This window comes from Dreissena polymorpha, chromosome 10 (genome assembly GCF_020536995.1).
Source record: "Dreissena polymorpha isolate Duluth1 chromosome 10, UMN_Dpol_1.0, whole genome shotgun sequence".
Taxonomy (NCBI): domain Eukaryota; kingdom Metazoa; phylum Mollusca; class Bivalvia; order Myida; family Dreissenidae; genus Dreissena; species Dreissena polymorpha.
In genome coordinates, this window is record NC_068364.1 from 29,209,894 (window position 1) to 29,235,012 (window position 25,119).

General features: G+C 34.9%; 1 protein-coding gene across 1 annotated transcript in view; it reads left to right on the plus strand.

The window, feature by feature from the left end:
• LOC127846947 (coadhesin-like) overlaps positions 1-22,955 on the plus strand; it is a 45,227-nt gene extending 22,272 nt beyond the window's left edge. Inside the window, exon 9 of the mRNA XM_052378383.1 lies at positions 22,838-22,955. Within this exon, the coding sequence (XP_052234343.1) occupies positions 22,838-22,933 (96 nt within the window). The 3' untranslated portion in view covers positions 22,934-22,955. The remainder of the gene's footprint in view (positions 1-22,837) is intronic.
• Positions 22,956-25,119: the final 2,164 nt, after the last annotated feature.

Sequence of the window (25,119 nt, forward strand, 5' to 3'; positions counted from 1 at the left end):
CAGACAGACAGACAGACAGACAGACAGACAGACAGACAGACAGACAGACAGACAGACAGACAGACAGAGAGACAGACAGACAGACAGACAGACAGACAGACAGACAGACAGACAGACAGACAGACAGACAGACAGACAGACAGACAGACAGACAGACAGACAGACAGACAGACAGACAGACAGACAGACAGACAGACAGACAGACAGACAGACAGACAGACAGACAGACAGACAGACAGACAGTTTATTCAGACTTATACAAATTTACCTCGTCTTCATGCCAATACAAATATTAACAACAAACTAAATATCGAAGACCACGATTAAATGTTACATGCCAATTAGAAAACCTCTATTGTGGTTGCATATACAATTGTTTTTTACTCTTAATACATACCAGGACAGCAAGAAAACTTGGGAGGAGAAAATATTGACCCTATGGGTGATTATTTGAACTCAATATATAGAATACCACAATACAATGTTTCAAATCAACTAGTAAACTATTTACACTTACTGTTTCATAGGTTATTTTTCCGGATCTACTATACAAGTCTACATATATATAAATCATTTGACCCTTGAAGCTTAGCTAGTTTTGACGCTAGGGACATGATATGTAAAACTCAATAGAGAACTACAAAACGATTAAACACACCAAATATGCAATCCGTGAGTTTTTTGTTTCTGATAAAAAGTGTTTAACGTTTTCAGTACTAAGAACTATAAATTATTTTGTTCTGGAGAAATGCATATGCAATGGCCCGTAACACTTTTAAACTGAAAGAGGGTCACCCAAACGTAATGGCGTAGAATTTAATTAATAAAATCACTGTCAACCAGTACAAGAGGAGAGGTCCTGAGAAGAAAAAACATATACGGAAGCACAAGCGCATGTGCACACAGACAGGAGACGAAATTCCCTATTAATTAGCACTTTGCGATTGGGTGAACTAAAGGGTCTGGGACTCAAAACATACTGATGAAGATTATATAACGTTTTAGTATGATAAAATATCAAACTTCTAAGTTAATACCATTAAAAGAAACATTCACATTTAGATAATTTACGTTTGATAGCATATGACTGTATAAATATATTATTACAAATGTCCAGGTCAATCATAAGAACCTTAAATAATCTTGTGGGGATTGTTTGTAAGTGTTCAAAAGTGTATCACAATAATTAAAGATAAGTGTAATCACCGAATCTTCTAAAACAAACTCTTAGGCAGAAACGGATTGTCTTTGTATAAAAGTATTTCAAGTACATACTCAAATTAATGGTATTGTTTAGTTGTGTATCCACTTAAGACGTCACTTAGTTTCAAGTAAACAATTCTCATTAACAATAGGCCAGTTGACCAGTTGTCAAAAAAAATCTTTGAAAAGAAGAACAATCACATTTCTCAAACAGGTTATGCAGTGCACATTTATTTCTCGGTATACAGGAACTTTGCAAAACGTGCTTATGCGATCCAAAGAACATGAATCCTTATCAATGGTGGTAATTTAAAGGGACCATACTAGAATTCTAAACTATAAGTTTTAATAAATTGAGTAATAATCAGGCATGAAATTCCATTCGTACAGCATGGTTTTCTTACAGAAACGTCTGCCACTGTCACACATATCCTAATGAAGTATTTCTTTTCATAAAGATTGACTTTTGACATTTTATAAAAAAGTGGTTGCTTACTTTGAAATATATTAAAGAATATTTTTTCTCTAAAACATGCACTGCCAAAACAGCATTTAACAAAACTCGAAAATCAAAATCTTCTGCATAAATAAAGTAAACAAATCCACCATGTTGATATCAAAATGTGATGGGGATATTGCATTGATTTGGAAAGGTAATTAGCAAAACTGCTCAATAATCTGATAGATTTAGTCCATGACGTCAGTAATAGACGAACCGGTTAACAGACGCAATCATAAAATTACTAAACAGTTTCCCAAGAATGTTTGTTGCATTGAATATCAATCAACACGTTTAATAAGCTGACAAACCGATGATTGAATGACAATTGCCTGTGTTCCTTTTTTCCAAAGTTCCTCCAATCATCATCATCATGCAGCATCATCATGGGAAGTCATCATCATCATCATCATCATCATCATCATCGTGCATCAATCATCATACATCAGCATCAGCAGCATCGGCAGTAGGGGGCTTTCCGCCTCCTCCCCCTCCTAAGCATCATCATCATCATCAGCCATAATCAAGCATCAGGCAGCATCATCATCAGCAGCAGTCATCAGCATGCATATCCCGATCAGCACATCCAGCATCAGCACATCAGCATCACATCACATCATATCATACATCAGCAGCATCATCATCATCACATCATCACATCATCATCATCATCATCACCAATATCATCATCATCACATCATCACATATCATCATCATCATCATCATCATCATCATCATCATCATCATCATCATCATCATCATCATCATCATCATCATCATCATCATCATCATCATCATCATCATCATCATCATCATCATCATCATCATCATCATCATCATCATCATCATCATCATCATCATCATCATCATCATCATCATCATCATCATCATCATCATCATCACCATCATGATCATCATCATGATCATCATCATCATGATCATCATCATCATCATCATCATCATCATCATCATCATCATCATCATCATCATCATCATCATCATCATCATCATCATCATCATCATCATCATCATCATCATCATCATCATCATCATCATCATCATCATCATCATCATCATAATCATCATCATCATCATCATCATCATCATCATCATCATCATCATCATCATCTTCATCATCATCATTGTTATCATTTCGATTATCAACATCATAATCATCATCATTATCACCATCATTATCATTATCATTATGCAGATAACAATGACGAAGGATAAAATTGAGGATGATATTGCTGATAAATCTGAAACGCAACAACAACATTTAATTGAACTTTATGATGCGTTGGGCACATCAGTCCAACATTCAGAAATTCTTTCAGATTACCGATGACCTTTATTGGCAATATTTGGTTAAAACATCAGTAACGTTTCAAAATTATATCACTTAGGGGCATACAATATTTAGAGTGTCACTTTTGATCATCCAATTCTTGGCACAACAAAGGTTACTCACAAACAGTAGACAATACTGTGTTGTTAACATTTTAACACTTTATTAAAATGTGTTTGGGGTATATTTTGTTGTCAAATTAAACATAATAAAAAATGAAGAAACGGATATGTTTGATTTTTTGAATTTGATACAATAAATTAAAACGGTCCGTTTTCAAAACAGGTATTATATGCGTTAATTATTTCTATGAATAGTCTTGATTGTAAAAGCAGAATGTTGAACTATTTGATTGCTGTTAGCGCATAAATGAATGGTGACCCATATAATTTTAAGTGTTTCGCATCTGTTCGCCTTCTTCAATTTTTGCTGCGTTTATAAATGTAGGGGTTTCATCTTATTCCTTATTGTAAAATGATACGTTTAATGTTTTATAGACAATTAAGGTATATTTTCCTTTTGTGCTGAAGTACTATTGTAGTCTCAAATACGAGATATCACCAACTAAATGTTTGTCACAAATCGTTGAAAATGCCTCCGAAACGGTTGTTACGCACTCCTTTTATTCCTAATTATTAAAAAATATATGACTATTGTCAGTTGGTCCGTGACATCACAGCATGGCCTAAAATACATGTGTGAAGTATCAGTTCAATGTCAAGGTAACAATAATGTCGGAAGTTGTTGGTCTAATAAGATCAAAAACAACACACTTGCGCGAAAAAAGCTTTAAAGCGAGCATTATTTAGTTGTATAAAACATGTCGATGCGGGTTAAACTCGGATGGAACTTAAAATGAACAAATGCAATGACAGACAACTCGCAGTACGCCTCCTTAATCACTTAACCCCATAGGCATAAACAGTGAAAACTAGTTTTCAGCAATACATTTGCCCAAGTGACTGAAGTAATATTGTAACCTCAAATACGATATATCACCAACAGAATGTTTATCACAAATCGTTGCAAATGCCACCTAAACGGTTGACACGCACTCCTTTTTATTCCTCATTATTAACAAAATAAGACTATTGTCCGTTGGTCCGTGACGTCATGGTATGGCCCAAACGTTATTTGTGAAGTATCTGTTTAATGACAAGATTTAAAAAAAAGGTCGGAAGTTGTTGATCTAATAAGATATCAAAAACAACATACTTGCCTCGAAATAAAGCTTTATAGCATGCATTATTTTGCTGTATAAAACATCGATTCGGATTAAACTCGGATTGACATTAAAATTAACACATTAAATAACATGCGACTCGCAGTACGCCTCTTGAATCACTTAATACGGTCGTAATCTGTGCGAAAATAAAGCCAAATATTGTTGGGAGGGGGATGGGTGTTAAAACAACACCGATCCTAGTACTTAAGCTTTGCAAGTGGCTGAATTGATGTTAAAGCTGTGGTACTTGGATCGGTATTCATTTTAAATTAATTGTATTTTGGTTAGAGTGTTCCAAACTGCGTTTCGATCAGAAGTTTACAACTTAAATCTTCCAAAAGCCCTCTTCAACTAAACAATTGGTTTAAAAAAGTAACACATTTTCTTGGAAAATAATTTTATGATGGTATTGTTAAGTCGAGTTTTTGCTTTCAGAATTCATTTACTTGCACTAGACCTAAGATTATGAATAGGACAGCCGCCTAAATCTTCCTTTTTAACGAGAACACTCACAGCTCTCCTCGATTGCTGAGACATTTCCCTGAATTGAAACACTTGATCTACAAATCGTCCTTCACAAATATAAGGAGGGTAAATGTTTTTGTTTGTTTAAAGCGATATTTAAAAAAGACCTACACAGTGCACTATATTTGCAACTAAATGTATTGTTTATTTTACAATGTTTAGCTTTATGATTTTATTTAGCTACATTTTCTTCTTACTGAAATCTTTGAAACCTGCAAACACATAGTACCGTATTTGAATGTTAATGTTATAATATATGCAGTGAAAGAAAGCTAAACAATACTTAATTGTTCAATGGGCGCAGTCTGCCATTTAGAATTTGTCAAAAACACATTTATTTAAAAGATAAGTATCACTTATAAGTGTTTGAAAGTCCATGTAAGTCTTCCGCTCAACACAATTTAACAATTCCAACATAACCACCAGGACTGTCACACAATTTGATATGGAAACATGATTTTATAAGGAATCGTAATCTGTAAAAAACGGTTCAAGTAGCTAAATAATTGAGTGCAGGCTGTCAGTTCCAGCCTGATGCATTATTTCCGATGAATGGTAGGGCATTTTCAAATGCAAATATAAATATAAAAAAACTTTTATAATACTTTTTTCGATAATAACTTTAATTTCTTATAGGTAAGTATGTGAATAATAGACCCTTCACATGTCATTATTTAAACTAAAGCTCTTTTATACCTATGCTTAAAATTGCAAAATAATCATTGAAATAAGTAAGGCACGAGTTGTGAAATGAATCATTTATTAACTTTATCACAATTACGTATGGGAAAAATACAAATTTACTGATATTTAATCATAAAACATGGGCATTCAGTACAGGAAATGAAGACACAAAAAATCATGAGGGTTCATTTGGTTAAAATCCTTGAGAAGTAAAGAGTACTTATATACTGAAGAGTAATCAACATATCAATACATATTAACGGACTCGAGAGCGTTTCAATATGCATGAGGCTTCCGATGCAATCGGGCTAAAATAAATAGGTTTGAACTAAACTAAATTCCTTTGCGAAGGTCAAAACGGCGAACATGTGCTGTCTTTCCACACTGTATCTACCCTGAAGGCTTTGATGGATCAGGTCTTCACCGGTCATATATTTTACACACATGTGAAGCATACTATCTGAAGACTGGGTATACCGCTTTAGGGATAATTTTTAAACAATTGTTTTTTAATTGCATTTCAAAAGTTGGATATCATCACGAACCTGTAAACAATGAGACTATATGCATACTTGATCAAAAATTTCACAAAGGTGAGATTAAAATCATATGATAGACAGCGTAAACAATATTACTCTTGAAAAACATAAAGTCAATCTGGGAATAAGTGTATCAATTGAATTATTTGTTGCTTCCCTTTTCTATTGTTCGTTTTATTTTTAAATGTTCGCTGGCATAAAACTAATTCATTTTTGTATTACCAAATCTATTTTTCCTACGACTAAGAAATGCAACAAATGATGTATACGCCAACGTCAAGTCTAGTTTTGTTTGTTTTGTTTCCTTATATACTTCTACTACAACTACTGCTTTTGCTGCTTCTACAACTTACACAACCAGCATTATTACTTCTCCTGCAACGCCTTATAATTAATATATAACAATCCCGTTTCTCCAGCAACATGCGATTTCATACCATGCCAAAACTTTGGACAATGTACGAAGACCCATGATTTGCCCATCCACGTTGAATGCCATTGCCGGTTCGGGTTAAAAGGGAACACTTGTCAGAGTGAGTGGCAAAGAATTTGCTAAACATAATACACAAAGTCCTGAAATTTGTTGAAACATTATAAAATTATGTCATTAAAAACGATAGTTGGACAACTTTTAAGCTTCATCGAAAACCGGGATTGCCAATATGAAAAATAAGTCAGCACTCCGGGCTGTACCAGTTACACGCAAATATTAAAGCCTACGAATATGGAACTCGACGACACTCAACTGGACAGTAATTTTTAAATTTCATGGCGCTACTTGTTTGATGCTGTAGTAGGATTTTAGGCCGCTAAAACGAATACACATTTTAAATAAAATAAACAAAGGAATGTCAAATATTTTAACGTATTCTATATAAGAATGTAAAATATTTAAACTTGTTCTGTACATGTATGTAAGACAATGATTTACAATGTTCATGTTATTTCCTTCACCACTGCTGCCCACTTCTGCGAGAGTGACCATCCGTGTAGGCGTTGCACGTGTGAAAGGGACGATACTCCACCCAAACATTTCCACTGCGCATTCCCAGACTCGTATACTGGAGAGTTCTGCAAAACCTGTGTGTGATTAAATATTTTTTCTGGTAATATCCAGTAAAGTTTTCTACATCAGCACTGCCAAATTCTATGGGATTGTGTTATCAGCATGTAAATTTTATTACATCCGAATAAAATGGCAAAAAGTGTCTTCATAAATGGTATTTACAATCTGTTTATTCTTTCAGGCAGTATTTCTTAATTCACATATTAAATAATCATATAAAATAAATGCAAACACACGTTTTAAACAAATTTAAAGTGTTAAATATGTTATGTATTAAAAAAAAATATTTATCTGTAGTTTCCCTCTTATTTTATTAGATATCCCAACGACAACAACAGCAGCAACTCCTATACCAACAACAACAACGACACTTCAGACATCAACGACGCAAACAACAACAAACCCTCCGCCAACATCAACACTAGCACAAACACCAGCCGTCCCGGGAAGCACAGCCATATCCAGATCAACACTATCGTCGACAACACCTTTTCTATCACCAATAGCAACAGAAGGAGCAGGAATGTCAACCACAACACCGCTTACAACAGCAACAAGCGCTCCAACAACATCCGTTTCAGAAAACACGACAACGACCAACCTGAAATTAACATCGCCATCAACGACGCAAGCAACAACATCGCTTTAACAACAACCACACCATCACTGCCGCTCACAACGATATCCGTTATGACGTCATCTGCTTCTCACTTGCTCACACGTAGGCATGTTACGATTATTTTTCGAACACCACAAATCATGCATATCTCATAATCTATGTGTTATGGTGTTGTTGTTGTTTGATTAGTTCATTGTTAAAAATCAATTGCCAGCCGTTCAATGTAGGGAACACTACATGTTCTCTTCAATGAAGTTTCATGCTCGCGGAACATTTTCGGGTCGACCGCAGCTATCGTTGAGGCTTTTGTCAAATGCAATTGATAAAAAAATGTATTATCTTAGGTTACATATTTGGAACATTATGGAATGCGAAGTCTTGCGAATAAACAAAATGCGACAGCGCGTGTAAATAGTTCCTGTAGCCTTTATACACTGTATTGACAAGATAACGCCAGTGAATGGAAACAGGTAAACATAGACTTTCTCAGCCAGCTGTACCTATCAGTTAATCACTGACTTGTATACATTCCTCTGTTCATGTATTAAACACTATTGTAGTGTTTCTTATAAAGCTGGGAAGTTTTTTTATTTCAAGTTGTTTATATTGTGATCTATAATGTCATAATATTCATCTAATTTTTTATTTATGTTATATGACGTTACCATTTATTATTAAACTAAATATCGATTTCTTCCAAAGTGGATGTGATATTTATTTGCGTAAACTTATGTGTAAAAGAATAACATACTGTTTGTGTTTTAGCAACACATTATTTTGCCCAAGGACAACTGTCATTATTTGATCGATAAACCAATTGTTTGAAACCCTTTGGAAAACAATTATTCCTTAATTAAAAATGTAAAAATTAACTTTAAAGGTGTTATTGTAAAGACATCCCCTTGGTTTGGAATAAATCAGTGTGTGGTTTTTTCACCTGTAAGGTCATGTTTCCATTCTGTGTCTTTGGGTGAGATCTAAAGAACGCTCCCACAGTGGGGCTCGACCCCAAGGATTCCCGGTTTCTAGGCGGGCACCATATCCATTACACCATAGCGACCGCACAGGAATTTAATGCTATCTAAAAATAAATAACAATAATAAAAAGAAAAGACAAACTTCTCATAGGTGATTCCCCATTAGTTCACTGACGCACTTATCGTTTTAATTTCGTGTATTGTGCATTGACGAATGTGAGGTCAAATTTATAGCGGCCTTTTCACGTTTTGGTAAATTGACAAATTAAACAAAAATGTTTCAGATTCGCAAATTTTCGTTGTTGTTATGGTATTTGTGAGGAAACGGTAAAACGTAACATTTACCATGCTCTAAAATATCCATTATATGCATATTTTGACAATTAAAAAACCTGACAGTTATAAAGCATTTCAAAGCAAAACGATTGAAGAATTTGGAGAGTTCTGTTGATGTCGTTATATTTTGTGATACTACGAGGATTGCTGATATAAAGTATAAAATACTCCACTCCTTGTATGAGCACGGATGGCCGAGAGGTCTAAGGGATAGAATTCTACTCCAGGGGTCAGTGGTTCGAGCCAGCTTTTTGTCTTTCTTTAATTTTACTGTTGTTTTCTTACTGAAGCTTTTAGGTTTCAATGTTTGGAATGTTTAAAACAAGGAGTTTAATGACAAACTTCAATGCATGTCAAAATCTGTGAAAACGTCCCTTTAAATTAAGTAGTTCTAACACATATAAGCCCCGCTCTTTGAAAACGGTGTTTAATGAATGTGCGTTAAGTGTCGTCGATTACCATGTGGAGTCCGCAAAGACTAATCATGAAAGACACTTTTCGTTTCAAATGGATTTTCTCTAACAAGAAACTTCCTGTTAACGAAAAATACCATTATAACGGAAAGTGTCGACACTTAACGCACATGCATTTAGCCCCGTTTCCCAGAATGATGCTCAGATAAATAAATTTGTATTTTATGTGAGGAAATAAAGACATATCAGTGACTCACATACGCATACCATATTCTGTGATTTGGAATTTTTTTAATTAAAGAAATAATAATAACTATCAAAAGCTATTACCGAGCGAAGGCGATCATGATATATTCATCGCTCAAACTACCACATATCATCTTATGTATTACGATACATTGTGCAAGCGCTCTTAACAATATCGCTTGTCTTTATTTCCAGTGATGATATTATACAGATATGTAATTAGCATTTTGGGACAGTCGAATTATTGTTTTCGAAGTAGTAAGCAATATGTTTAATTGTTCTCCTCGGCGTAACGGCTTCGTGGCAGCATTTCAAAATAGAACCCTTTATATTTTCGGGGAAAAATGACTGTACCCAAATACAAATGAAATTGCGTTTTTAATACCCACTGCTTAAATTTAATAAACCATCACTTTGAAAAATAATATACACAGCAACTACCCCGGCTAAAATGCTACTGCTACCGCCACTGCCGTTGCCACGGTAACTGCCACTGCCACTACCTCTGCAACTGCAACTGCCACTGCCACTACCACTACCACTACCACTACCACTGCTACTACTGCTGCTACTTAATTTACTACTACACACCTCCAAAATTTAAAAAGTCCTTTTTTTTGGACTTGCAATTTAGATACTTAGTTACTTGGATCATCGTTCTCCACATTTGGATATTGATTTGGGCAACATAACGAAGCAAAACCAGGCAACACTATAAAATAGTGCACGCTCGTTTCAACAAATTGTTAAATAGTATATAATTACTAATATATATTGATATGGTGAAAACGGTAATGTACAATAGGCAATTTAACGTGATATCACACTAAAAGCAATTATATATGATATTCATGTTGTTCCATGATTAAGACACATAGAAACATACATATTAACATACCCAATGATTGGTCATAAAATAAATGCAGACAGCCCGCAGCATTAATTGGAAATACATCAAACTTTTATACATTTGTACTCAAATCCCTATGCTTCGACAATACACCATTCGAATGTATGACCATACACTTTGTACATTTATACAAAATCCCAGACGGCATTGGGGAGAGTGAAGTGTATCCTGCGATTTGGGTTAAAAACAACGCAATCGCTGACGTGACAAACCCGCTCCCCAAGGCTCGTGGGCATGACTGCTAGGGATCGGGTCGGGAGTTTGGAGCATGCGTTGCAGGGGCGTGTCAGTTGGCTATAGGTTCGTGTTGATTTTCGCAAAGCAATTATAGGAGACGATGTGATTTCAAGCTGGGAAAAATATGTCCTTAAACGTACGTATTTCCAATTCTATAAAATATTTTTCCAAATCCGTTTGCTCGATTTTACAATGCGACCAATCGTATAAAGTTAAAAATGACACCAGAATTATATTTTTAGAAAGATATGATAAAAAAAGTTGAACCATAATAAACTTGCGTCCACAATTAAACATGCTAGTTCAAGACTAATATAAGCCACTGATAAATGATCTATTTCGATAACGATAACGTTTTGGTACATTAATTGTTTACCAACTCCAAGATAAGTGTTCATTATCCAAGAGACAACGTAAAAATCAGTCAAACTTTTCGCAAGCATATATATTAAGACAATTACAAAACTGTTCGAATTTAACACGGTGGCTGGACGGACTTTGTCGACGGTCATTGCAGCACCACGTGCGGTACCGAAGTTTTCGTGTCGACGCGCACGTGCACAAACCCTGCTCCGCAGAATGGCGCGAACAATTGCGAAGGCGAGAAATTAGCCTTCCGGAAGTGCAAAATCCAGGAGTTCACAGTCGGTAAGTGGCGCTTGATTGGTCATTATCGGCTCATGTACTACTTAAAAGTACTACGGGTACTCTAAAGTATACTTCAAAGTACCCCGGGTACGAATAATTCGTTTAAAGGCACCCGCACATAAGCCGAGGTACTAGTTAGTACTTTTACCGTACCCCGGGTAGTATACTTAAAGCCCCATAAACACTCAGCATCAACGAATGTTTACTAAAATATTCCGAAAAATAGAGTTTACACATACATTTCATGAAAACTACGTCGTGCTTCCGCTGCCAAAATTCAATGTCGCGTTCGCTCGTAAATGATCGGATATCGTCGCCGGATATTCACATGGAATATATTATAAATAAAAACGAGCGTTTTGTATCTCGTTAAATTTTTGTTACCATACGGCATCTAGCGTTGACATTTCGGCTTTTGTTATAAGTTAGACTGATTGTAAATGTTTACTTTATTTTACGATATATTTTACGAAATAGTCGTTCATATTGAGTGCTTTTATGGCTTTAAGTGTATCAGGGGTACTGAGTGCCTGAGCCGAAAGCGACCATTTTAGCGTTAGTAGCGTTTTTTATTTAAAAAAATCAATATATTTCTCAAATACTTATAGATTGTAGTAATGCAGACTTTTCGGAACCCATAACGGCCAGTGAAGCATTTAATTAATATATAGATTGTTTGGCTGTCATTGTAGCACAGCGGTTGAAACTGTCGATTCACCCGTATCCTTATTGGGTCCTCCTACTCTGCTGTTTTGAGCTTGGTTGGTCGCAATACAGGTAACGCTTTCTCCTGGTTCTGCCAGGTTTCTCCCAATGGCACAATTTCATGCCAAGATTTATCATAGTACAGTAAGCAAAAAAAATACATGAAGCTTGAAATGCTGAATTACCATAACAATCGGCCCAGCGTTCGATTTGTCTGAAATAACTATTAGGCAATGGGGCAGGTAAATGCAAGAGTCCTCGCGTAATGTATCATCGGATAGGATAGACCTGTTTTGAACTAAAAAAACACATATTAGCAACAAATCTTATCACATGTATGCAGACTATCTTAGAAAGAACAAAGGCAACATACAACAACATATTCAATTTAATTTATGCAGACGGCGCCTGGGGCGAGTGGTCGATTTGTCCACATGCGCGGTGATCTATGGTAGCGGCTACCGACACAGAACGAGGAGCTGCTCTAACCCGCCACCTAGCGGGTGAGGCAACGACTGCCAGGGTGCAGCTGTTGAACGAATCGACTGCTCCAGTGCCGCTTGTCCGTCGAGTAATATGAGTCACGTTCTGGGAAAACTGATCTTAATGCTTGTGCATCAAGTGTATTCCCATATAAGCCTTGCAGTCCGTACAGGCAAATCGAGAACGACATTTTTCGCTCATATGGAATTGTCCGTTTTTAAGGAAGTCTAATGTAAACATAAATCCAGTGAACGATGAGCGGAACATGTCGTCCTTGATAAGCTTGTGCGGATAATGTGGGATGACACTTGACGCACAGGCATTTAGCCCAGTTTTCCCAGAACGTGACACATATGATTACATAATCGGCTTTATCGATAGTTAAGGCATTACAACTTTTCCTTCATGTTTCCTCGACTATTATATGGGCATGCACACAGCGCCAGGTCCATTTTATAGCTGATTTTAGACGCGATAACGGTGCATCAATTACACTATGCAATATGATTAGTTTAACCCTTTTGAAGAGATAACTAACTGTAGTAAATATGCTTTAATATTGCAATACAAGGTAGCTCAATATTAGTATATTGCCTAACGCTATCATCGCCTACTACATGCCCATGACTGCTTTATACGGATAAATATGAGCCTCGCTCTAGAAAAACGGGGCTTAATGTATATGCGTTATGTTTCGTCCCAGATTAATCTGTGCAGTCACACAGGCTAATCAAGGACGATACTTTCAGCCTAACTGGGTTTTCTTTAAGAAAATAAAAAAGGAAGCTTGGAATTGATGTGCGGAGTGCTCAATAAATTTTGTTGGATAGTGTGCGGGAGCCAACCGTAGTACTAAGTGCGAAAACATAACCTCCGCGCAGAGTATACCTTGTTCCGAGCATAGCTCTGTCATGTTCGTGTCGCCATTACATACAATGTGCGTATGGTCGATTCAAATATAGTGTTAGTTAATACTAATTTAGTCTTCGTGTTATTGTTTGTAAATTAATTTATTTTTATTATATAATGTCAAAAACATACAGTATAAAAAGTTCAATTATGTAGAACATTATACGGATTTGCAACCAGTAAGAAAAAGTTAGAACTAGAAATCTATCCAGATCTGGGCCAGTATGCACCAAACAATTCTTAGACTTAAGTCAAAGAATAAAGAAAATTCATTAAATTAGAATATTCAAGAATATCTTTAATTTTGAGTCAAACTCAGCAGTAAACATCTCTATCTATATTATTCTTCATATATAACATTTTGTTAATGACATAATCACCAATGGAGGCCTGTATATATTCAAACACTGAACACATTTTTCTTGGTTCCAAGTCTATTCTTTATTCTTAAGTCTAAGAATCGGTTGGTGAATTAGGGCCCTGGAAAGATTTTACATTTGAATGCATTGTCTACAGATTTAAACAGGTGATTTTATTGCAATAGGAATTGGAATCGCGACGATTACTTTATTTGTTACAGGTTACAAAACACCAACAGTTGGTGTCAAAACATATCAACGCTCCCGTTCAGTTTACGCAGACAAGTAGAATGCAATATTAAAATAATGATCTGTGTAATTTATGCTCATTTACAGATACATAAAAACTGCGATATGATTCCATTGTACACACCAAACGGAGTTGTACGTGCCGGTTCTGCGCATGCGCTTCAAAACTGTATTTCAGTAGAGTGCTTCGTCCACAATTTACAAGTGAGTGCATTATTTCTTATATTTTGTGCACATCAGAAAATGCATTCAAAATATTTTGAGGAAGTTATATTCTAAACAACAGTCATTATATAGTATTTAGTATCAAACATCAAAACTACTATTTTTGAACGACTGTCGGATAAATGAAACGAAACTATGGTAATTTGGCTTTCATCGTTCCTCAAAAAGTTGTAACTCTGTTGCTCTGGTATCTTCAATACCATTGAGTAATTAAATGGTAATTAAATTAAATGCGTTTTAATTCCCTTTTACTATTGTTTAATTCGAGTTACAATGTTATCAGGTTAAATTTTATTTACACTTAAATGTATTATGAATATTGCTGGGCCAAGTGTGAGGTTGAGCGCTCCAAAACCGGTTTAAACCCCGAATGCTTTGAATTGACCGTTCCAAGGCGGTGACCCCAGCTTTATTCTTATTTGTGTTTATGTTGCTTTGTATTGTGCTGTATTGTGCTGTTTTGTACTGTTTGGGCAATCGGTCACTTGCCTTAAATAAAGGACCTACTAATTGTTTATAATAATAATTCAATACTACTCCAGCAGCTGGAGTTTCACTTCTTTATATTAAACAGTCGTTTCGTTATTTGTAATTCGCCGCGTAATACAAAGTTGGATTTACATATGAAACGCAAGATCATTGATAATGATAATTAGGTTTGTTTGTCAGCTTCTCTCCGTGTTATGCAAATGTGCAGATTTTGCTCTTTTTAAGATGGCGACCAATAACTGCCACGATGACATAGTCATTGAAAACGCATTGGACGACACAACAAGAACTTATAAAATGATTTTATTTAAAAATTAGTTTAGTCACCTGCGCGCGAAAAAGGAAAACAAATGTGTTGCCACCGATTTAATCATGTGCTGTTTATAATTTTATTTGAATTTCAAGATAAGAACATTTCGCTCCTCATCAGTAAAATTAAAACGTTATCCGTTGATCGTTTTTACTTATTAAGTGATTGTGTTTGAAATATATATTGTAAAGAAAATGCTCAAGTATTGAAAATAAATAAATATACCATAGATATGTTACGTGCTTGTATTTCAAAGTTAACGTACTGAGAATTCCAAGCACCTGTAAATAAATAAGTAAGCCACTATTCTCTGTTTTTGTTTGTACTCGGAAGTAGATGCCATGAAAATACACAGGGCTTGAAAACAAACTCGCAAGGCAGTACTCTTTGATATCCGTTTTATGCAAATGTATTTGGGCAGTGCTCTGTGAAAAAGGGGTTTAATGCTTGTACGTCCGCATAGGCTAATCAGAGACGACTCTTCTTGCTTTTATGATATTTTCTGTTTTAAGTATCTTCTTAGCAAAAATCCAGTTTTGGCGGAAAGTGTCGTCCCTGATTAGCATGTATGGGCTGCAGTGGCTAATCTGGGACGACACTTTACGCACATTCATAAAACCCCTTTTCACATAGCAAGGATCGCATAGAAAATCATCAGGACTGGAAAATTAATATGTAAGCCACATATCTGGGCCAGTATTCGCCGACAAATCTTAGACTTAACATAGAATTCTTATTGAAACTCTCACATGCTATACATGCTTTGTTTCTGTGTTTATCATTGACCATTTACCACCTCTAATTGCAGTATTTTTAATTTACAAGAATTTCTTATTGAGCTCAGCAACATTCGTAGTCTTTGTATATGAAAATGAAAGTTTTTTCTTGGTTCTAACGCGTTTCGTTATCCTTAAGTCTAACAATTGGTTGATGAGCACTGTACTTAGTTATAAGTAACATTTCTTGTTATAACAATTATATCGATGTGTAAAAATATATTTTGTGTACACAGTGCTCCAGGTATGCCTAAATGGATGGGCGCCCGCCCTTCCCTCCCGAAGCTTTGTAATTCGTTATAGATTGACTCAAGGCCGAATACCCTATCATGATTCAGATGACCCTGTATTGAGTCAATATTACCAATGCACTATATCTGTTTTTTGTCAAAACGGTTTTGTTTGACATTATTACTTTGTAACAAACATGATTTCAGACTTTGTAATGACAAAACAGTTAAACCTTTGTATTTTAAGTTAAAAAATTGTCTCCTTTCTATGTTTTCCAAAATAAGAAATCCACAACTTTTCGTGTCCACAAAAAGTAATTTTTGAAAAAAAATGGAATGCTAACGGATATAAATGCTTTTACAGTATTCACTTCAAAGTGCATGATTCAATCTATAACGAATTACAAAGCTTAAAAACAAATACAAGTATGTAATGTTTTATCGTCATATTTGTGTACTTTTCTGTCATTCCCAGTGATACAACTTGCCATACGTCCTCAATTACATGTTACAAATTGTTAACATATGTCAACATATTGACAAGTTAATAACCTTACTAATTCAACATTGGACTGTAATTGTGACTATCAGAATTGTTATACATTAAAGGAATGAATACACTAATAAGGGCTATGGACAAATGTGTTTGCCTTAAGGATAATATTTAAAAAATATATGTATGAGATATGATTCTACGAGACTGCACTAACTGAATACCGGCTTGGAACCAAGAGTTTGTTATTATAGTAGTGTATTGTTAACCTTTTCGACACAATGGATAGTTATAACGTGCTTGTTTTATCTTTCATTCAAATAAGACATTTTAAACAAGGAAATCAGCTATGTATTGTTGAGTATCTCACACAATGGTAAATGTGATGTGCTACTCTGATAGCAATTTCGAAAAAACACCCAGTCAGAGAATTCATTTGTTCTTCAACAATACTACATCAAATACAGGAATGTTGTGTTTTGTTATTTTGATTTAACAAACACTCAAACAAGAAGTGTTTGATGCGTGTTTTGCAAAGCTTCAAACGGTTGAGATCTAGACACGCAATATGATTAATTCAATCAGAACTAGCATACTGCGTGAAACAAACACTGCCTATCCCTGCACCAAAACTACAGCTTGTGCACAATGTTATCTTCTGCATCAGGAAGTTAACATAAATTCCTTCAATTAACATTTTTACAGTATGTAGTTATGCTCAGCACAAAAAACAAGCATAGGACAATAAATTAAATAACACTACATAAAGAGTTATAGTTCTTGTACCCTGAACTTAGTCTTAATTTATTGTTATTTTTTAAGTACTAATTACCTGATGACCCTGAACTCCCTTTTATCCCAGGTGACCAGCATACCAATTTGGATGATTTTAAGTAATAGTTAAAGTGTTCTGTCGATATTTCTATATTACAAATTATACCGAATATTGGCAAAACCCCAGTGAAAGAAACACTATGACTGCCTTTTTCGCAATAAACACCTGTTTGGTCAGTTTTATGTAACGGGTCTTAATTGCAAGTGGATGATTTCTTATACATGTTGCATAATTAGAAATGATTCACAGATAATAACTTTCAGAATTGTGCGTATATTAAATACTGTGTTATAAGTGCGCTCCACATCTGGCACCCAAATTCTGTGTTCATTTGTCAACATTTAAACCAAGGAGTCAACACTTAAACTGTGTGCTATTAGTTTATATATAGTTTTTCTTACACAAAAATGTCTGCGATTTCAATGAGGAAATGGTAAAATCATACTTGTCACCATTTTCTCCGTGGAATCTTTGAGACTGTGACACAAATGCGCAATAGATCTAATAAATTGAACATTATTTGTGTTTATTTGTGTTTATTGATTTAACAAAATATTTACAGATATATTGACAGATATGCATTTCCAGTTTACAGGTTCCATAGCATCACACTTAGAACTGAAGTACAACCATTAACAATATACTTTTTATAATACAAAATTAAATGGTCTATTAAAATACTTAGATAAATTACACATTTCTTACTTAACTAAAATGAAAAAAATCTGTTATATGGCTGACGATAAATGTAACTTGACAAACTGTTAAGTTGGTAAATATTCGCAGTTGACATTAAATCGAGCAAAATGAGACAAACAGGTTGAATATTAGACCTTCCCACAAATAAGTGGTTCAAAATGCCAGTACTGTAGTTTTAACAGCAATGCAACATAGAGAAATTCTTTTAAAATCTCAACTTTCTTTGAAAAAAAATCATTTTACGTTTAAGCAAGTAAAGGTGTAATATTGTCACTACTATATTGCATGTAATTTATGGAGATTTCATGTAAGCTGAGCATTTTCTTATTTATAATAGTTTTCACTACTAAAACCTCTAGAAAAACACTTGATACATTTAGTTTCTTTATCAACATATACTGATATATGAATTTGTAGGTATGCTTAAGTACCCTTTACATATAAGGATATTTAAGTCATGATCAATATCAAGGAGGTTACCCATGACAAACCAAATAATTTATTCGTCTGTCAATCGTGACTTGTCTAAGTTCAGGGAACCAACTTCTCACAAACATAGTGGATTTTTTCTAAAATAGCATCTACCCAATGGGCACGCAAGTTTGTACCATGAACACATTTTAAAGAAATAATAGCTTAACTGTTTCAATGGTGGTCCTTAAACTCACATAAAACTACTCCTAGGCACAATCATTTATTTGACATTATGTATGTTATGTACCCATACTGAATTTATACATTTTCTGTTAAATTCGGCAGTTGATGGCCTTATTGAGTGAACTATAAGGCAATACTATATGTTTGTGTTATTTTTATGTTTTGATTATGCCACTCTTATTTAGTCGGAATTTGATTGATTCACACTTCTGTAAAGGGTATGGTATTTTATATAAGCATGTTTATAAGTTACCAGGGTTCTTATTTCTGGTAAACTTGTTAGCGAGCGACTTATTTTTTAAACCGGTTAAATTTGGGTTTTACAAGTTTTTTTCATTAAATATAAGCAAACTCTTCTTAATGGCGCTAAAACCCTCAATGTTGTTAAAACTTTTTCTTATAGTAATTCGATGTTATTATATTATATAGTTTTAATATAGTAGACCTACTTTCAAATGCAGAAGAGTCTCAACAACAGCCACTAGTCAGGACAACTCATATCTGTGACACACCTAGTTTATACAGCCAAATATATCATTAACCAATCATTATCCGACTTAACCAGCATACACGCAAACTGCAAAATAATATATAAAAATAACATGTTGGTTAACTTTTTCAACCTGCTAATTTATTCATGCGCAATGCTTTTTTTTTCGTTAAAAATCGGGTCCGGTATTCGGACCCATTCCCAATTGAAACAAAAGTTCGCGGTCGGAGACATATGCCTTCCCAAACAGGGCTTTGAGATAGTGACCCCAATTTCAAAAGGGCTCATCAACTGTCCAAGGCAAATGCACATGTGAAGTATCAATCCGATTGTGACCTTTGACCTAAAAACCCCAATTTCACTAGGTGTCATCTACTGTTCAAGGCATACGCACATGGGAAGTATCAAGCCAATCGGTCGACTCGTTGATGAGTTAGTGATCAGAAACGATTTTCCCACTGATTGTGACAGTGACCATGACCTTTGACCTAGTAACCCCGATGTCAATAGTGGTAATCTACTGTCAAAGGCCATTGTAAATGGAAAGTATCGAGCCAATCGGTCAATTTGTTGACGAGTTATTGCTAGATTTTACTTTTTACGATTTTACTGTTTCGATGCACTTTTTCGACGTAGCTGTTTTACCAAATTGTTCACCTGAAATGACCTTTACATAACACCAGAAGACACAAATGAATACATTCCAATATTCCATAGGCTTATTAGAGAGAAATCCAATCAATTTTGGCTACATTACTGTGTTTGTGAAAAGTGTGACAGATGTTACACAGTTAGGTGTAAGAAATCCCGGACAACTCTCTGCGTGTTAAAACGATAAATAGACACAAATAGTGGCCCAGTTGCAATTACCTGTAACAATCAGAATTTCAGGGTCTGTACTTGTTTCTTCTAAATCGTCAGGGGAGAACATCATTGACTATCGATTAACACAGTTTTGCTTTCCAGATGAGAAAACAAACACCACCAACATTGTATAGTTTCACGATAAGAAGAAACTTGTTTCTTTTATATCTAATGACAAAATATGAAATTTCTGCAGTGAAATTACAGCAGTGAACATAAACAAATAGTTATTTTTTTACCGGTGATAATAACACATTTTCGTAACTCTATATTTTCTATGATTACGAGTGATTTAAAATTCCACCGAATCCAACAAATGTTCTATTTATTTTATGCTTTTTTGCCGTTTTTTTACATTGTTAAAGAATTTCGCTGGTATAATTTCGCTGGTATAATGACGCCATTTCGTCACACTAATGACGTCATTTTGTGTTCTGAAATGAATTGAGGCACGTCAAGGGAGAAAGGGTAACTCTTCAGCGAAAGGGAAACAGCTTTTAATTATTTTCTTGAAAAATAGCATACAAGAAACAGAAAATGTGTTAATGTCAGTGTAAGATCGTTTGTTATAAAATGGGATTTTTCTTTTCCCCATGGGATTTTTTTCATTGTGATTTTTTTCTCCCATAATGGCAGGATGGAAAAAAATCCCATGAGATTTTTTGCTTTAAAAAAAACGGGTTATCTTTGCGTATTCAAGTATTTTAACGTTATTTAAAGGTTTTATATTCATTTCATGCGGACAAAAACTAAAGATTTTGAGTAATAAAAAATCCAATATTATAAATGATACTTTTTTATATATTATTTTGAGAGTTTTATTCATGTAACTTCCAGAAACACTATATCTTTTCAAATAATCAACAATCTACGTCATTTTAATGCGTTTACTCATGTTTGAATAATCCTATGGGATTATTTCTTCTAATGGGATTCTTTTCCAATGAGATTTTTTCCCATGAGATTTTTTCGCTATTTCTAAGGTCGCAAAAGAGTTTTTAAATGCAAAAACAATAATCATTGGAGTAATCATTGGAATAATCATTATAAGTATTTTATGAATATTTATAATAATTATATGAATAATGGTGATTTTATGATACAGTTTTACGTTTGCGCAACTGACATAGTTTGTTAAGGCCGATATTGGAGACCTATTACAGCAATGTACCGGTATAAATGCATCTCTTTTTTATAGACAACGCTGTCATAATTTACACAAAAACGGATAAATAACCTTGAGGTCAAAGGTCATATGTCATTAATAATATTGACAATGTACAATAGCCTGACCGTTATCTTGTCAATTTACCAAAACGTAAAAAGGCCCCTTTAAGACATTTGACTATTATACATTTGTACTAAAACTTTTATACTACGACAATACACAATTAGAACACACGTATGACTATATGACTGGGGGCAGTTGGGAGAGTGTAGCGTAACTTGCGATTTTGGCTACATACACCGCAGACGTAAGTTTCGTATTGAGTTTCGCACAACAATTATAGGCGACGGTGGGAGTTCAAATTGTGAAAAATATATCTTTAAATGTACGTATTGTCGATTCTATAAAAATTCAAAACCCGTTCGTTCTAATTTACAAAGCGATCAATCGTATGAAGTTTAAAATTTCGCCAGAATTATATTTTTTAGAAAGGTATGTTAAAAAAAAGATGTTTAAGTGTTAACTTTATCTTCCGACTCATTTTACGAAATATTCGTTGATTGTGAGTGTGTATGGGGCTTAAAGAGTTTCCGGAGTACTGAGTGCATGAGCCGGCAACTACCATTTTACCGTAAGAGGCGGTATTAAATTTCCTTAAAATATCAATATATATCATATATAAATTGTAGTAATGCAGACATTTCGAAACCCCAAATTGCCAGTGAAGTATTTAGTTAATATATAGATTGTTTGGCTGGCATGCTAGCGCAGAGGTTGAAACACTCGATTCATCCCTCTGCTTATTGGGTCCTCGTACTCGGCTGTTTTGAGCTTGGTTGGTGGACACAATGCCAGATAGTGTAACGCTTCCTCCTTGTTCTGTCCGGATTTTCCCAATGACACAATACCATGTCATGATTAAAAATATTGGAGTAAACAAATATAAATACATGAAGCTTGAAATGCTTAATTACCTTAATAATCGACCCAGTGTTCGAATTGAATGATATGTCTTCTTTGAACTTTAAGTAGTTAGATTCTGAACAACAGTGATGACTTTTTAGTATTTAGTATCAAACATCAAAACGACTCATATTTATATCCGTGGTATTCTTGCTCGCGTTAAAAATAAACACTTCATAGCTTTAAGATTGCTGACAGTGAACGAATATCTTCCACTTATTACTATAAACATACTTATTAAAGAATCGGTTGCATTTTGAACACAACACTTGAGAAAAATTGGAACGGAACCAAGTTTGGTTGTAATTTTGCTTAAACAGTTGTTTCGTTATGTGTAATTCTCCGCGTAATGGAGTGTTAGATTAACATACGAAACACAAGATCAATTATGATAATAAGTTCGTTTGTCAGCATTTTAACGTTTTATGCAAAAATGCAGATTTTGCTCTTTTTTTCAGATGGCGACCAAGAACTGCCACGATGACGTAATAATTGAAAACCACGCATTGTACGACACAACAAGAACTTATCACATGATTTTATTTGAAAATTAGTGTTGAGAAAACTGTGCACGGAAAAAGAAAATAAATTTGTTTCCCACCGATCTAATTACGTGCTATTTATCATTTTATTTACATTTAAAGATGAGGACAATTTGCTCCTGATCACTAAAATAAATACGCTATCCTTTGATCGCTTTTACTTATTAAGTGATTGAGTTTGAAATATATAATTTAAAGAAAATGCTCAGGTTTAAAAAATAAATACACATATGTTATAGACATTTAACGTGCTTGTATTTCAAAGTTAACGTAAATTTTTTTCAGCACTTGCACATAACAAAGTAAGCAATTATTTTCTTTTTTGATGGAGCTTGTAAGTTAATGCAATGAAAATTTACATGGCTTGAAAACAAACACGCAATGCAGTTCACTTAATTGTACGTTTCACGTAAATGTATTTAGGCAGTGCTCTGTGAAAAAGGACTTTAATTCATGTGCGTAAAGTGTTGTCCCAGATTAGCATGTGCAGTCTGCACAGGCTAATACGGGACGACACTTTCCGCTTTTATGATATTTCCTGTTTATAGAAAGTCTCTTCTTAGCAAAAATCCAGTATTGGCGGAAAGTGTCTTAATTTACAAGAATTTCTTTTAGATCAGCAACATTTCTAGTCTTTGAATATGAAAATGAATGATTTTTTTCTTGGTTCTTAGTCTGTTCGTTTTTCTTAAGTCTAGTAATGTGTAAGTGAGTACTAAACTATACGCAATATGTTTTAAATTAAAATTTATAGCGTCTACAAAATGATTTAAGCGAGTTCATAGGCAAGTTAGCGAATAACAGAAACGCGTCTGATTTAATAAGTGAGTGATTGATTGTACGAATGGGTGATACTGTGAGCGAGTTATTGGTTGTATGAGCAGTTGATACATTAAAAAGCAGGTGGCTGGTTGTGCAAGTGGGTAATTGAATGAGCAAAATTTGGATTGAATGAGTTATACGATTGAGTGTATTAGTTGGTTACCGAGAGTGTGTACGGATGATTTAAAGAGTTATTGTGTGATTGAGTTTGTCAGCAGGTCATATAATGAGTGGTTGATTGAATGAGTTGGTGGTCGATTGAATGAAGGAATGGGTGATTGAGAGCGTGAACTTGTTACTGATTGCATGCGTCAATGATTGAGTGTTTGAGCAAATGATTGAATGTGTGAGTGGATTATTGAGTGTGTGAGCGGCAGATTGAGTATTTGTGCGGGTGATTGAGTGCGTGTGCGGATGATTGAGTATGTGTGTGGGTGATTGAGTGTGTGTGCTGATGATTGAGTGAGTGAACGGGTGATTAAGTATGTGTGCATGTGATTGATTATGTGTGCGGATGATTGAGTATGTATACGGAACATTGATAATGTGAGCGGGTGAATAAGTGTGAGAATATTGAGTGTTTCGTTGGGTTATTGAGAGTGTGAGCGGTTGATTGAGTATATGAGCGGGGATTGAGTATGTGTAAGGGTGATTCAGTGTGTAAGCTGGTAATTGGTGGTGTGAGCGGGTGAATGAGTATATGAGCGGGGATCGAGTATGTGAGCGGATGATTGAGTGTGTACGCTGGTGATTTGTTGTGTGAGCGGGTGATTGAGTATGTGAGCAGGAGATGAAGAATGTGTGCGGATGATTAAGTGTATGAGCGGGTGATTGAATATGTTGGCAGATGATTGAGTGAGTGAGTGGTCGATTGAGTGTATGAGCGGATGATTGAATGTGTGAGCGAATGATTGAGTTTATGAGCGGATGATTGATTATTTGTGCGGGTAATTGAGTGCGTATGCGGATGATTGAGTATGTGTGCGGGTGATTGAGTATGTGAGCGAGTGATTGAGTATGTAAGCGGACGATTGAGTATGTAAGCGGGATATTGATATATGAGCGGATAATTGAGTATATCAGCGGGTGATTGAGTATGTAAGCGGGCGATTGAGTATGTGAGCGGGTGATTGAGTATATGAGCGGATGATTGAATATTTGAGCGGATGATTGAGTATATGAACGGGTGATTGGGTATGTGAGCGGGAGATTGAGTATATGAACATGTGATTGAGTATGTGAGCGGGAGGATTAGTATATGAGCGGGTGGATGAGTATATGAACGGGTGATTGATTAAGTGAGCGGTTGATTGAGTAATTGTTACTTGACCTCAAAATAAAACTTCCCTAATTTCAACCGAATCAAGGCCTCAATG